The sequence below is a fragment of the Geospiza fortis genome, unplaced genomic scaffold (genome assembly GCF_000277835.1).
Source record: "Geospiza fortis unplaced genomic scaffold, GeoFor_1.0 scaffold31, whole genome shotgun sequence".
Classification (NCBI taxonomy): Eukaryota; Metazoa; Chordata; class Aves; order Passeriformes; family Thraupidae; genus Geospiza; species Geospiza fortis.
The window spans coordinates 897,084-913,527 of NW_005054483.1; the positions used below are offsets into that span (position 1 = coordinate 897,084).

The 16,444-nt window shown below is 47.1% G+C and overlaps 2 protein-coding genes across 2 annotated transcripts in view; one reads left to right on the forward strand and one right to left on the reverse strand.

Moving 5' to 3' along the window:
* The window catches only part of LRRC75B (leucine rich repeat containing 75B), a 17,015-nt gene extending 12,531 nt beyond the window's left edge, over positions 1–4,484 (forward strand). The window contains exon 4 of the mRNA XM_031063159.1: positions 2,821–4,484. Within this exon, the coding sequence (XP_030919019.1) occupies positions 2,821–3,343 (523 nt within the window). The 3' untranslated portion in view covers positions 3,344–4,484. The remainder of the gene's footprint in view (positions 1–2,820) is intronic.
* Positions 4,485–13,037: 8,553 nt separating this feature from the next.
* SNRPD3 (small nuclear ribonucleoprotein D3 polypeptide) lies at positions 13,038–15,971 on the reverse strand. Its single transcript, XM_005428429.2, has 3 exons — positions 15,823–15,971; positions 15,033–15,225; positions 13,038–14,207 (listed from the first exon to the last, which is right to left on the reverse strand). Exons 1-3 carry the CDS (start codon positions 15,946–15,948, stop codon positions 14,146–14,148), a joined length of 381 nt encoding a protein of 126 aa, XP_005428486.1. The 5' UTR covers positions 15,949–15,971; the 3' UTR covers positions 13,038–14,145.
* Positions 15,972–16,444: the final 473 nt, after the last annotated feature.

Here is a 16,444-nt window from a genome sequence, read left to right on the forward strand (position 1 = left end):
GAGGGCGGCAGCGAGCCGTGCCGGCTCAGACGTGCCCTCCAGTGGTCCCCACTCCAGCCTGGCTCCCATCCCCACTCCAAACCAGCCTCGTGCCCCGGAGCTTTGTAAAAAGGAAGGTCCGAGGAGGCTTTGCACCGACAGAGACAAGGTTTAGGGCTGGGGAATGTGCCCCTGTGTTCATGTCTCCTTTCTGTGTCCCTCACCCAGGATCTGCTGTGGCTTGACAGCACTGGGGAGGAGAATTTCCAGGAGCTACAGGCTGTGTTTGTACAAAACAGGCACTGAAGTAGTTACAGGCTTGTTTCTATGCTTGTTTATCCTGTATTCCCCACACTCCCGAGAAAGCCTTATTCTAAACCCCTACAGGCCAGAGAAGGCTGCTGTATCTCTTGTACCAGCCCCTTGAGGATACAGGGGACAGGTTACCCCGAGCACTCAGGTTCACTCCATTTCATTTCGCCCTGTTTCACTTGATCCACATGAATGCACACCTGCATTGGATGCTCTGTTCTGCTAGAACAAGTACTCCAGATCAAACACCCAGATAAAATACCTAGCATGACTAAAAGGATAACTCTTGTCGAGCTAGGGGAAACCTGAGATGTTTCCAACTTCGAGGCTGGTCCCTGATAAATTTCAGACAAGATGAACCCTCTTTTGTGGTAGATTGTGCTACACCACTGCCAGTGATTGGTAACAAACTATACCAAAGCACACACATTGCTTTTCAAGAGAGTTGAAGAAATACAGCCCCCAGAAGCCTGGGCTGATCTCAGGCATATCCTGGATTAGCAGGAAAAGGGAGACTTGCTCAGTGCCCCTCAGACCACAGCGTGCACAGTTCACACCTGCTGCTGCAGCAGGTAAAAGAACTGCACTGCTGCTACAAGCAATGTGCTGGATTAATTAATTCTTCACAGTCCCATCTCTGGGGCCCAGATAGTGGAGGGATATCAGGTACCATCTTCAAGGCCCTTTGGAGACCTCCCTTGTGTGCTCAGACCAATTATAATTCCCCAGTACATCAGTCCCTGCCATTTGACAGGACAGACAAATGCTGCTCCCCTTCCCCTCCTGTGATCCACTGAGGTGTAGTCTGGGTCATCTGATGTGTAAATATTTAGTAAGTAATACATTTTACTTACAATACGTCAGGGTCTGAGCAGAAGCTAATTCATGCTGTTACTAGTTCTCTGCCATGAGAGCTCTTTATTCCAAATGCATGCTTGCAGGTATGGTTTCAGCCTTGCACAGTGAGTTCCCATGGGAAATACAAGGACACGTAGAAGTAGCCTGAGCAAAGTACTGCTAAACCCAGGGCAGGAATTTGTGGGCTTAAGAATTGACAGGGCAGCATGAGGTCTTTCTGCCTCATGCTCCTACAAGGAAGTGCAGCTGCAGGTTTGTGCCAGTGTTGAACATGTCCACAAAGGGCTGTGGCCTGCACTGGTGCACATTTACTGACTTATGTCAACACATGCTTATAGGGGATTATTAAAGCCTGAAACTTCTAGGATGCCATGAAGTGCATATGTAAAGCAAAGCTGCAGAGGCAGTGCCACGTCCTCTGCACAGCTCCAGCAGAGCCTGGCAATACTGAGGCTTGGAGGGACATTCTCACCTGCCACGGGAGCTCCTGCGGTGCTGCAGCCTCCTCCGAGGAAATTGCATGTCCCCATGTCCCCATTGCTTTCAGGGACTGGCTGTGCCACAGGTGTGCAGGACACTACAGAGAGCCAGATAGGAAGAGTGGGGACCTTGGAAGTGGTGGTTAATGCTTAACCCACCCTGATCCTCCCAAACTCAATATGGCACTTACAAGACCCCTGAGCACATGACTGGGGGGGTCCTACTATGTCCTTAAGGCAAGATGTGTCTGAAAGAGCAGCAAGACTAACACAATTTACAGTAAAGGATTAGGTTCTCCTGTGTTACACCAACACACATTTCTACTCAGTTTTGCAACACATCCCCCAGCAGCTCCTGTAGCCCCACAGCTCCCACTTCTCACAGCACTCTTACAAACCTACATCATTAAGTTCCACACCCCATTCCCTTTGCATCCCCAGCAGTCTCACAACACAGCTTTTCTACCTCCTCCTCACTCCCTTGGCCAGGCAATAAAAGAAATGGCTGAAGCCATCTCTTAGCACCCTTATGCCCTCCCTTATCCCTCTTCATAGCTGCAGCAGATCCCAGATGATTTGCTGACCACAGAGACCCAAATAGGCAGCCACTGGTGCTGCTTACTGACTAAGTGCTGCTTGTGAAGGCTTTTAAAGGGACACGCAGTAAATCCATTCCTGGAGTGCAGTTTGCCTATCTATTGTTTTCCTGATGAAACATCCGTTTCTCAGACATTTAACACGTCTCTCCTCTGCAGCACAGACCTTGGCATTCACCTGGAGAGGCGGCTCACAAACAGCCCCCACACAGAGTAAACCAGTGCTTTTGGAAAGTTTGCTTGCCTTGGTTATTTTTGCTTTCTATGCATGAGCGCCTGTATGGGCACATACAGACAAACCCATTGACATCTGCTAGTGGGAGACACTGTAGCAACCTGTGTTGAGCCAATTCTGGCAAAGTTTATGTGTAAGTGCTGAAAATACACAGCAAAGCCCTAGAACAGTCTGCCCTGAGGTATGGTGCAAATGCTTGTTTCCCCAGTGAGCTCTGTTAACCCTTTCCTTAACATTCTAGCCCGTGTTGTTAATGAGTTCTCCCTGTCCCAAATGCTCTCTCACTTGGCTGAGAGTGCTCCCCTTAATGACGCTTAAACCTTAATGATCGCTCTCCATGTCTCCCCTTCCCCACCATCAGCCTGAAGACCAGCCTGCAGAAGAAGGTGAGCCAGGACTCCATGGATTTGTCAGGGATCCCCCTGAGCATGCGGGATGTCCACCGCATGGCCTACTACCTGCAGAACAACGGCGACCGCCTGACCTCGGTGGACCTGAGCTTCACGGAGCTCAACGACGACATGGTGCGCCTGCTGCTGCCCTTCCTCGGGGCGCTGCCCAAACTCACCCACCTGTCCCTCAACGGCAACCGCCTGACGCGGGCCACCATGAAGGAGCTGACTGACACCATGAAGGACATGAACAAGTTCCCTTGCCTGGCCTGGGTTGACCTCGGCAACAACGTGGACGTCTCCTCCATGCCGCAGCCACTGCTGGTGGGCCTGCGCAAGCGCCTCAGCCAGCAGACCACGCTGCCGACCATCTATGAGGCGCTTGACTGCGACTCTGAGATCGCCAGCGGGCACGAGGGCAGCCAGCCAGAGGATGAAGCAGCCGGAAGCACCCCGCCACGTGCTCTTTCTCAGCAGGGCTGCGAGAGGTGACTGAACAACGGGCCGGCGCTGGCACGCTGAAGCAACCCCAAGGAGAGGTTTTGAGTACAAACATCAAGCAGAGGGCCAGCTTGACCGGCTTCCCTTGGCTCTTTTCTCTCGCCTTCCCTGACATCTTCCCCCCCACCTGCTGTGAGACAAAAGCCTGTCGTCCCCCCACGACGTGTTCCGCTCCCTCCCCTCGCTGCCAAACCCATTGCCCACGTTCCAGAGAGGAACCAGTGACTTACAGTGAACCTGGTCCCCAAGCAGGGTCTCACTGGAAGACGGGAAAAGACCTGTCGGAGTCAAGAATATCCTCCAGCAGCCATTGGGTTGAGGGAAAGGGGTTGGGGGGAACCTAAAACAGAAACAGGCTTGTAGTTTACTTCCTTCTTCCTTTTCCTATGCACCTTGGAAACCTTGGGACCTGCAGCCTTGAGTGTGAAAGGAGGTACCCCAAGAGCCTAGTGCTGTGGAGCTTAGTGGAAGGGCTCAGAGGCCAGAGCTGGAGCCCGGCAGTGTGTCTCCCTCTTGTGTCTGGCTCCTTTTGTTTTGTTTTTTTCCTATTGTGTGTTTTGTATGAACGTCTGAACAAAGGGACCTGGTCAGAGACCATTGGATCACATAGGCTGGGGCGGACACATGGCTTGGAACTGCAGCATCAGGATATTTGCTGTGTGACCGGGGTAAGAGGGAGGGGAAGGAGGCATGTGTTGGTGGGAGCATGGGGGATGGGATGAGTTGGGATGGGACTGGGAGGAGGGGGGAGGAGAGGGAACGGGAACAGTCTTGTGGATTAGTAGGATTGGTTTCAAAAACTGTGCTTTTGTACTAAAATTACAAGTTCCAAGGTACTACAATTGCAAGTTCCAAGTGAAATTGAGGAAAAGCTGACAGCTGAGCACCTAACTGTGGCACTAGAGGAGCGAGCAGTGAATGTGCCAGAGGTGGGATCTCCCCAGTCAGAAGCGCAGAGTGTTGGCTCCTCGTGGCACCCTCACCTCCTAATACAGCCACAATGGGAGCAGCTGCATCACCATTTCCAATGCTGTCCAGAAACCAAGCCACTGATGCAGAATTTCCAGTGTTTTCCACATTGCTCATGCTCTATGTAAACATAATAAAGAGTTCTCTTGGACATGAGCGTGAAGCACTTCAGAGTCTGAGTATCTGGGTTGGAATATAGCCCAGAGCCCTCATGCAGTGCCTGAGGGACAGGATCAGGTGCCATTCACATTGGGCACTGTGGTTCATTCCTTTAAGGAAAGAGAAACATGAGTGTTAATTTGTGGTAGGCTGCCATCCTTCGTGTTGCAAGGGGCTGGTAGAAGTAAACTGATGAGATTTAGATGATAAGTCAAGTCCTCTCAGTTATCTGTCCCCACAGGAATTCAGACTTGGGTGAGTTTTTGAAAGAGTTAATAGTTATAAAAATGAGACATATTTTAAAAAACCCCATAAAAATCCTCACCCTTCTAAATTAACAATGGTAACTTTGCCTTCCTCTGCTGATTGTCTCTGTGAGTCTCAGAGCAACACATATAAGCAGAGCTCCTATATGAAAACAACCCAAATGCACATGGAATAGATGCACCTTTCATGCTCTTTACTAATTTTACAAGACATTGCAAGAAGTAAATTGGTGATATTTTTCAAGGGATCTATTCCCTTTGGACCAAGAGTGTGAGGACACTGGAAGGTATTGGTGTCCCTGATCAACCACCAAAAGCCCCAAATAAAACCAGTTCCCTGAGGAAGAAAGGTGGGATTAAACACTGTGCTGAGCATTACAATCTGACACTGCAAATGCTGGACCCAGTCCTATCTGCACCCCAGTCACAGGTGCAGGACCTCATAACCTTCACATTAACCTGCACAGAGGTTGCCACCTGCTCTCTTCTCACAACTCATTTTTCCCTTCTCAGTATAGTATCTTAAAGAATCATAAAATTGATTCAGTTGGAAAAGACCTTTGGAGGTCGTTGAGTCCAAACATTAACCCAGCAGTGCCAAACCCACCACTAAACCACGTCCCTGAGTGCCACAGCTGCACCTCTTTTCCATAATTCCAGGGATGGTGACTCAACCACTGCCCTGGGTGTCCTGTTCAATGCTTTACAACCCACTCCTGCTGGCCACACTGTGGCATATACAAGCCAGGATGCCCCTGGCCTTTTCCACTCAGCAGCTTTCCAGCTGCTCTTCCCCAAGCCTGGAGTCATGTTTGGGATTGTTGTGACCCAGGTGCAGAACTTGGCACTTGTTGGACCTCAAACAATTGTCCTTGGACCATTAAATCCAGCCTGTCCAAACCCTTCTGCAGAGCCTTCCTTCCCTCCAGCAGATCAACATTCCCACCCAGCTCGGTGTCACCTGTGAATTCAGCTGAGGATGCCCTCAGTCCCCTCATCCACATGATCAATAAAGACATTAAACAGAACTGGCCCCACTACTGAGCCCTGGGGAACCCACCAGTGACAGCCCCAGCTGCTGCAGCTCCATTTACCATCATCTCCAGGCTCAGCCCTTCCTTTCCTTCCCTGCTATGGAAGAGATGGTATTAATTTTTTCTTTTCCTTCCAAAATACCTTTCAGAAAAAATGGGAAGTATTTCAGATGTCAGCAAGATCTGCTTAAACTCTCACAGTCTAAGCAGAGCAGCACTCTGCTGTGTGCCAAGAAGAAAACTCGGGCACAAAGCATTTAAATGAAGGCTTGGAGCTGCCTGGTGAGCCCGTGCAAATCTCCAAAGAGGGAGCAGTGCTGCTGAACATTTGGTCTTTGGCTCTGAGCACTGTCCCCCTAGGGCTCTGCATCAAGGCATATTCACAGCTTTTCCATACCAGCAGCACTCCCCTAAAATGAGGTGAGACCCTCAGTGTGTAGTGCACCCCTGCCACAGCTCTTCCTGCAGAGCCCCTGGCTCAGCCCCAGTTTCCAGCCCTGCTCAAAGCTGTGCTTTCAGTCTGAGCTCTGCTACCCAGCAGGACAGGGATGAGACATTCAGCCCCTTGCAGGGGAATTCTGTGCCAATCTCTGGCCATGCCACCTGCCAGTTGGCAGCTCCAGGATCTGGACATAAAGCAGGAAACACACTGGTTCAGCTCAGCAGCTGTGGCATGCATGTTTATTCCTCTGTATGCACTTGGTTGCTTTGCCACAGAAAGCTCCCCATGGAGAACTGGTTGTGAATAAATATGTGAAAATGCAAATTACAAAGTCCTGCCACTGCTTCTTGGATGAACTCTGATGGGCTCAGAGCAGAAACAATCCCAGCACACCCAGCTGCTCCCTGCCAGCTGCTGATCCCATGGATAGGAGAGGGGCTCTGGGCAGCACAGTGCATCCAGCTCATCCCAAAGCTGGGAAGAGCTCCTGGGACCCCTACAGATGAGGTGCATGCTCAAGGAGCAGACTCAGAAGCCCCCAGTCTGCAGTTTTCATAAAAGCTGAGTTCACCAACCAGAGAGGATGACACAACTGAAATGAGCCTTTCCTTGCACTGAATGGGAAGGCTCAGGGCTCTCAAAGGGTATTAAAGGGATGAGCTGCTAATTCAGGTCTCCTCACAGATAGCCAGAGGGACCAGCTTAGTTATGATGCTAAATCAGGGGACACCTGCCCTGCAGTGAGCCTGTCTCCTGTCAGGTGACACAGCAGACTCAGTACTCTCCTCAGGAGGCCCTTGCTGTAATCTCAGGTATTTAGAGCAGCACTCAGTACCAAGACTCAGACACCAGCCTCTGTCTCCACCATTTCCAGTTTGCCAGCCTCCCTCTGTGTGCAGGCTGCAGATGGTAGCCTGGGATGGGACCTGGAAGCTGCAGCTGCACAGGTGGTACCACAGCCCCTTCCCCACCCCCAGCAGGTGATCAGTCTCACCACAGCTCTGTGAGACATTTGAGCACACTGTTCAGCAGCAGTCTGATGGAAGGTCACCAGGTGTAAAGCTCCCCCTTGAAGATGCTGGTGAGCACTGTCAGCTGGGGCTCCACGGGGCTCAGGCAGCAGCAGAGGGCAGCCCAGCCACATGTGGAGATAACGAGCAACACCACAGCTAAAGAGGCCATTGGTGCCTGGGAGGGAAGGAACAGTTACTCCCACAGAAAAGCATTTGTTCTCTCCCTGCCTAGGATGACAACACTTTCTTTGCAACTCCATCCTGTATTTTACCTCAGCTTCTGACCACAAAACCCAGGTAAGCATCTTGGCATGCTCCAGGCAGCAATGTGCTGAGCACTGAGCTCAGCAAAAGCCTCCCTCACTTCAGTGACTCTACCTAAATAAGTGGTAATTATTTTGTTGAGGTAAGGATGCAAAAAGCAGCTGGAAGCACAGGCTTGTCTAATCTATTTTTTATTTCACACACTTCAAAACCTGTCAAGGCCCTTTTCTTTTGCACTGCCAAGGCTCTTTTCTCAACTTATAATTCATTTCTCATCACAAGCACTAGGAAGATAAAGGAGTTTGCACTGTTTGGGGCAGGCTGACAAGCTCCTTAGTGGACGGCTGCTGACAAAGATGTCAAAAATATAAATTGTTTCATCTTAAGAAAATAAACAAGAGAAGATTAAACATTGCCTTTAGAGATTGCTCTGCTCCTTACCAGAGGATGTGACTCAAAGCTTGGAAGAGGCAAAGTGCCTCAATACAAACTCATATGCAGTCCCTGCATGAAAAAGCCTCCAAGGACAGCTGGCAGGAAGCCCAGCCACCCCAGCTGGGGACATTAGCCATAGATAAGAGAACCTGGTTTACAGTGTACTGGCCTTAAGCAGGTGCTCTCAGCGTAGATGCAGTAGCTGGTTTAAGGCTGCCAAGGGGCACTTCAGAAAACAAAACAGGAATACTGCTGGCTGAGGCCAGTGCTCCAGAAGGCCACGACTGCCTCTTGAGGCACTTTGAGACACCAAGTACTTGGCTGTGACCCTCTGCTGCTCCTCTCAGATCTGACAGGATCCCAGTTCAGTGAGGCTGATTCAAAACCAGAACAGCCACTAAACTCAATAACCACATAGGAACTCTTCTTCAGCAGAAGAGATCAGAGGAAAGACAGCTTTTACTCCATTTACTCCTTTTCCCAAAGGCCAGCACTCCCCCTGCTGCATCCTCAAAAGCAAGTGAGCCACAATGGCACTGACATTTCCTCCCACAGGAGCAGCAGGCTCATTCTGCTTGCATGCAGGGTGTGTCACAAAGGTGGAAGAAAGGCCTTTCCTGCTTTCTGATCAGCCAGTTCCTCAGCTTCTGGGAGGTTTATTCCTCCCAGTCCATTTTTGTGTCAATCTGCCCCACACTGGACACAATGATGGGAAGCATTTGAAAAGCTATCAAAAACGACATGGGCTTTATTCAATCTGTGTAATTCCCCTGAAATACATGGTGTCTCAACAACAAAAACATGGCACAAAGTATGGGAAAAAGGCTCTTTCCCAGACTAGCAGAGGCAGCTGTCTTTGAGTTTCAATGTCAGACTTCTGAGCAGAGCTTTGTTCTTGATCCCCTGAAATCTTTTGGTTTGCAGAGCCAACAGTTTGATGTGTGCACCTTTGTCTGAACTCTGCTGCAACTGAAAAACTGAGCAAGTCACAACCCATCCAGTCATTTTACCAACAGTTCTTTGGGGTTTTAGTTTTTCAGAAACTGCAATGGAAAGAGAGCCAAGTGGAGGCCAAAGGAACAGATCTGATGTGTAACCAGATACTCAGAGACAGCAGCCCAGAGTGTCTGCAGGTCCCCTTGCCTGGGTCTCAGCCCTGAACTGGCCCATCCCTCAGCTCCAGTGGAATCCCAGTGTTTTACAGTGTCACTGGCAGCCCCAAAGCTCCTGCTAGCACCGGGCCAGGTGCTCTGGAGCTGGGTGAACGCTTGGCTCTCACAAGCAGGACAGCAGGATGCACCCCCAGAGCTCCTTCCCAAGGTATGCAGTTCAGCCAGGGGCTGCAGGGCCAGTAAAAGCCAGGCTCAAATAAAGCCTCAGAGATAAAGTGAGATCTCCTACATGGACTGTCTCAAGAAAAAACCAGAAACTTCAGTATGTCCCATGGTATAAATCTCTGCCTAGGTTTAGAATTAGACTTCATGTATTTGGAGTCCAATTCTGACATGAAAAGCCTCTAATGAGTTCCCTAGAGCTTCATCCACTTCCTCCATGTCAAATTTGGATCATTAACTGGAAAAGAAAAAAGAAAGGTTGCAGTGAAAAGACAAAACAAAGCCAATGCTAACAAGTACCAAGAGAAAAGGAAGAAGCAACATTTCCTCTAAGTGCAGCCACTCCTTGCCCCAGACCACAGCACTTGTGCTGCTACATCCAAGCTGCCCTCAAAAGCATGAGGTGAACAAGACTGCAGGCAAATGACACACTCCTATCTGCTTCTGAGGATGCATCTGAAGTGCCCTTTAATATAGTGCTCTTCAAGGGGAACAACACTGACTTTTGGCTGAGCTTTGCAAAAACAGGCTTGTTGTGGAGCTGTTTCAGACATGAGACAGAAAGGAGCTCATCTGATCATGAAGCAACAAACAGCAACACCTCTTCGTCAGAGAAAAGTGAAAATCTCCACGTGCTGGGTATGGTGTCAGGGAAAAAAACTCAATTCACCCTACAGTTTACTTGAGATTTTAGGGGAGTGTAAAGGTATCAATAAACATTCTAAAACGCCACCACATGGGTCTGTGCATTGTCACAGTATCAGCTTCACTGCATGTCTGCTGAGGGCCATCAGCTGCAGTGCTCCAAAACCTCTCTGAGGCTGTGGGCTCCACTCTCTATTAACATTTTAGGCACCAAGGGACAAAATATAAGAAGTTTTGCCTCACAAGCAGTAGCTTGCTCAGGATTAGATGTACCAGCATCTCTCCAGTGAGCTGGAATTAGGGCAAACCCCCACCCACACAACAGATTTTAAGTCCCCAGGAAAGGGAAAATGAAGAACAAATTAAATGCTCACTGCAAGCAGTTCACCAAACAAAAGAACAATGATAGTGTTTTTCTGCAATTCTTTTCATTTCTCCCTGCATAACTACACATCTTCTGGATACAATCTGTTTCTTTGCCAGGGCTTCAGCATTCTCCCTTGAATTAACGATGCTGGAAAATCTCCACTTTTCATAGGCTCTGATAGTCTCTGCTGAGCAGCAGAAGGCTGCACAATACTTGCTTATGCAATGACTGGTCCTGTGCCAGGAATAATAGCCTGTCTACTAGGAACAAGCAACTCACACACAAATACTTTTTAACCCAAATACTTTTCTCATTAAACGTCTGAATTAAGTGGCATAAACCCACCCCAAACCTACTACTCATACTGCACACTAATGTCAGCCCCAACTCCAGGAGGAGTGAAATAATCCCACCCCCTGGTCTGTGAGGAACAGTGACCATGAGCAGGGAACATTGGCACGTTCTTATTCATCACCTCCAAAATACTCTTGACTCTATCAAGAGCTCTCATGACAGGTCTAGGCAACAACAGGACACCTGGAGCAGTCAAAACACAGCTTGACCTGGAAAATACTTGCAGAGAGGCAGTGCTCTGGCTACTTCAGCACACTGCAGTCACCTGGCAGCTCTCCTGTCTGCAGGTGTGAGCAGGTGAAGCCTCCTCTCACTTGTGATCTGCACACACTCACCCATCAGCATTTCTTCAAGGCTGTTCCATGACCATGCTTTTAAAGAGGTATATCTGTATTTCCTTCCAAAGAATCTCTGAAGGCAGGAGGGTCCTGTAAAGTTTTATTTAATGTTGGAGGAGGAAGACCAGGTCTGTCTGAAATCAGTTTGGCTGCAATAAGGTGCAAGTCCAGATCTAAATTTTTGCTTCTGTCAGGATGGAAACAACAAAGATCCCTGGGAGAACTCTTTCCCCCCTTTTGACGCTTGCCTGAGAAATAAACAACTGAACTACTGACACTTTCTTGTAGACCTCAGAATTCCATCCATTGCTACCTTACCAAACCATTGGTCCACTGGGAGATCAGTCTTCCACTCTTGTTCACATTTTACTGGCAAAAGAAATAGGACACATCTATTTTACAGGAAAGCTCACTGTAAAGCTCAAATAGCAAAGAGATACAGACTGGACAGTTATCCTGACTACCAGCAAGAGAAATTCACATTTCCCACTCCATTCTGCTCTTCTAGAAGAGGTTTTTTGAAGAGCATTGAAAAATGAACTAAAGAAAAGTACAACTTTAGAATCAAATACAAGTTAGACATACCTGGAGAGAAGAGCTGCACATGTATGGGATGAAAGCATCTGGTCAGTGAAAGATCCTACAGTTCTATGCAAAGCAATTTTTTTTTTCAAGTGATACTTTCTTCAACTTTTCTCTGATGTTATGCCTTGTTTTCATACAAGAGCACAAGTGTGCTTTTGACCCTGGAAGACCAGGTGAATTTCCACCTGCACCTCTCCACACACCATTTTGGACACCTACAGCACAGATTCCCTGTCCCACCAGTACTTCGAAGGCACCTGCAGCACTGGTGTTATCAAAGGGGCAAGTTTGGAACAAGGCTTTAGTTCAGTGCTTGTCTCTCTCTGTCAAAAGCAGGAAACCTTGGAGAGCCCTGAACCCACTGAAGAGCCTGAGATTTCTAAGCCCACATACAGTGTGATGGCAAAGAACGAAAGGAAATGCTGCAATTTGTGATTAAAAAAAAAAAGTGTCAAATAAGTGCAGATGTTAAAAACAGCTGCATCTCTCCTTAGTATCTGCCACCCCAGGGAAACAGATTGCTTAAACTACTGAACTGAGGAATCTACACTAAGTACATTTGCCCAATCAGCCAAGTACCAGGGAAACACAGCATCAATCAGCAGCTGGAATAACTCAGCCATGTAGGAAGCCAACACTCAGGAACACCAAAGAAGAAAGAAAATAAGATGAGTATTTTCATGCTAATAGCCCTTGAGTTTATGGACTTTATAGCAGAAGTCACATTTCTTGCATTTTTCTTTTCCAGAGGGTTTTGGTTTCTTGAGCTCCATTCTCTTCCCAACAGAGCCATCTAGTGGGTGAGATCTCATCTGTGTGAAGGAAATTCTTTATCACACTGTAATAATACACACAGCACAGGAAGGCTCTGGAAAGCAGCCTGTAACAAACTAGCATTCCAGTTACTCCAGTCAGTAATTGCTAAGTGATGTTTGTCTTGGCTGAGACTTTCCTACCAGTGTGAAACTTCAAGGTTTTTAACAGTAAAATTCACAGTATCTTTCTGAAGAGTTCATCCCAAACTCAGCCTCAACATGAAGCCACAGTGCAAAGCTTTTTGCTTATGCAAAATCCAGTATCTTCATCAAAGCTGATCTGTATTAGAGAAGTTACTCCAAACTTCTTAAACAGACAGTTTGTTCCATCAAATCTCCTGAGGAAAGTTACTGTTTCTCTCCAAAATTCGTGGTTGTCCCCCGCCCTCAGCACTGCTGAATGCCACATCCACTGCTCCTGAGAGAACAGCAGCTTGGCATTGCCCAAGAACAGGGACTTTAAAAGAGGTGAGCCAGTCACCACCAGTGGAAATGGGCCCTGTTTGTGAGGACTGCCATCTTTTGGACACATTCCTCATGAGAGGGGTAAGATGACACTACAATGCTTTTAGAGGTAAGCTCAAGTATCCCTTACACACATTCTAAGGAGGTTTCCATTGCAAATATTTAGGATCACTACCACCCAGAAAAACATGCAGCAGGGCTTTCCCTAGAGACCAGATACAGCTTTATTTACACACAATTCAACAAGTTAATACATGAGTTCAACTTTCCTGTCTGCACACGAGGGAGAGTCTTCACAGCATCCAGGCAGAAAAGCAAGAGCAGCTCTTTTGTGTGTGTACGGACTGGTAATTGACAGAATGCAAGTATGTGATTAGGTACACAAGGGTTACATTGAAACATTTCAACCATTAAAGTCAGTAAAAACACCCATGCTACACTTTAATGAAGTTACAACTACTTTTGGCTTCCTGCAGATCAGCTGATCCATATACAACTGTGTCTAGACAATAAGATCAAAACCTGAAGTTGATAGGGAGTTTTGTTCAAAAATCAGCATTTGGATTGAGTTGTGTTTAATGGGTAACTATTTATAAAACTTTTCTCATATACCTGCACTGCTTTTCAAATCTACAAAGCACTTCAAACTTATCCTGGAAAATGCCTATTTTATATTCTGTCATCTTTTCCCAGACACAGGGAAAAACTGCTAAGAAATAGCAGTTAGAAAATCAGAATAGATTTTTTCACTGCAAATATAGATTCAGGCTATCAAAGTTGTGTGTTCCTAATGAAAAATTCTCCCCATATCCAAAGAGAAAGATAAGAAATGCAAGAATACAAGTTTAATATAGAGATCTGAAGATGGACCTCTATTGTAGGTCCATATAAAGCTAAAGAACACAGTGCTCTTCTTCTCAGGAAGCTGCCTCTGTTTTGCTGTATTTTCCATAAATGCAGCTGCTAATAAGACTTTATAATGTATGATTTAAGATTCTTCATTAAGAATGCCTTCTAATTCTTTAGAGAATAAATGACAGTAGGATTAACAAGAAAAAGGAAACATAATGATCTTCAAAAACCAATGCATCACACCAAGTGGTCAAAACTAGATATAACAAAGTCCACTATTTTCCAAAGCTGGCTTGAGTTTGAAATCAACCTAGGGTGTATTTGCCCAAGAATTGTCCTGTCAGGTAAGAGCAGACGAGTTTTTGTCAGAAACATTTATTAAACAAAACTGATACCAATGCACACATAGTCAAGTTAACACCCCTAATAAAAAAAGCAATTCAGCCAAGACCAAAATTATCTTCGCTTCTGGAAGATGTTGCCACGGCCCATACCACGGCCTCTTCCTCTTGCAGCCACTGAAGAAAGAAAACATCAGGGATGACATGAATTTGACATACCTGCACGTTTATCTCAACAACTGACAAGCAAAACATCAACAAAACTCAAGGTCTCTTGCTCAGAAGCCAGGAAATGCTCAGAAAGTGACGTGAGAGCAAGAAGTGTTCTGTGAGAAGAACCAGAACCTAATGGTCCCACAGTCTGGCTCCTCAGAACAACTGCAGCAGGTATTCATACATCTCATGTTCCTTCTGACACACAAACCTGTGCCACCCAAGAGATTTGGAACCCCACGCTCTTGCAAGGTTTTGTAACACTACTCAGTAAGTTACTCCCCCACACAAACGTTATGCACACTGATGTAAAGCAGGGACTTTGTGGCACATGACTGTTACTCAACTACCTAAGAACCAGACTGATCCCCTGAGGAAGGCACAAATGAGAGTGAACTACAGAAAAGGTAATAATTACAGCTCCCAGTAGCTTTGTAACTAAAGCTGTTTTCCTACAACAGCTCAACAAGAACACCTGAATCCTTCCCCAAGCACTTCAAACAGCTGGTGGCCACAATAGCAGGAGAACAGAACTACTAAGTTTAACAGAAAGGCTCTGTTTAACAAGACTACTCACTACCTCTAAATTACTGTAGCATCAATACTAAACATTCAGCTAATTGGGACAATTTGAGTCTGGACTCTCACTGTAAGATAAAACATACAGAAAAACACTGTATGAATCAGTAATCTTTTCACTTCTTACTGCTTAATCTCCTCAGTGACAGAGATGAGTTTTCTAGTTCTACAGAAAAATAGGGGGAGGGACCATGAACAAACCATACATACCTTGAGCTTTGAGAATAGCTGCTTTCCCTCGCCCCGCTCCAGAACCCTGGTTTTTATTCTTCATGCTCTTTAGCATAGGAGCATTCTTCAACATATCTGGTAAGATGAGAAACCGTATCTTGCTGCCCCTGATGTACACCTGCTCGAGCTGTGCCACCCGTCCATCTCTGTATGTCACTGTTATGTTGGACATCTGCAAGGGACAAATCAGCCAGTGCTCAGGCAGGCCTCAGCTGTGACACAAGGCATCATGACCATTCAAACACACCCAGGACTTTTGCTTTCTCACCGGTTTACAAATTAGCTTTATCAGCATCATTACTTTTGTTTTCTTATATGCGAATAGTTTTAACAAAGCTATTCTAGTACTACCTATTAGGAACGCATTCTGATTTCCATGAGCACTTGCCTGAAGTCAAAGTTAGGCCTTCTTGGAATGACTACAGTTATGTGCACTAAATATGCTTCTGTTTCTTAAATTAAGGTTTTTTTACTCTTACACTCAGTGGCTTTAAACAATGAAGTCTGGAAAAACACTGTCCACAGGACAGACTCTTAAAATCTCTGATCCTACTGACAGGGATGCCCAATCCTACTCTGAAACTGGAAATAAGCTCTGGCCTCTTTAGAGCATTCTGTAATGCTGAATCCACTTCACCACGGTAAAAAACAGCAGCAGTACAGGTTTTCTAATACCAGAACTAAAAGCAACAATCTTTTAATCAAGTTTTCAGCCATCTGAGGCCCAGATCAGCCAACCTTCCCTCCATCCTTGTGAAACAAAAGATACCTGACAATTCATGTTGTCTTCAGCTTCGATAAGTTTGCCTCGATAAACTTCTCCTGTGTTGGTCTCACAGGTCACGATGTGGCCCTCGGCCTCGTGCAGGACCTTGATTGGCACTCCAATCGACATGGCTGCAGTGCTGTGGCTCTACACCTGAGGCACAAGGAAAACAAAAGCGTTTATTACAAAGGAAGATGTAGAATTATCTCCAATTACACAATCATCCCTTCCATTAGTGTAAAGAACCAATTTTCTCGCATTTTTAACACAATACGTGTTTTGACTATGCATCAATAACACTTCTCTAGAGACGTGCCCATGTAGACTTTAAACATCAACAGCCGCTCTTTTCCAGGTCTCTTCTAGGAAATTCACTTTTAAGGACCACAAACCAAGCCACTCGCACCTCCAAGGGAAGAGCCCCAGGTGGATCTCATAGCGGTACGGCCCCTGCGAGCCCCGCGGGCAGCGCCAAGCCCTGGGCCCTTTCGTGAGGGAGCGGGGGCCACCCCAGCCCTCCCGCACCGCACCACGCCGCGCCGCTCCGGCCCGGCCCCCTCCGGCCCCTCAGGGGATGCGGCACCGCCCGGGCACCTCCCCAGAGCGCCCATGGAGCGAGGGTGTC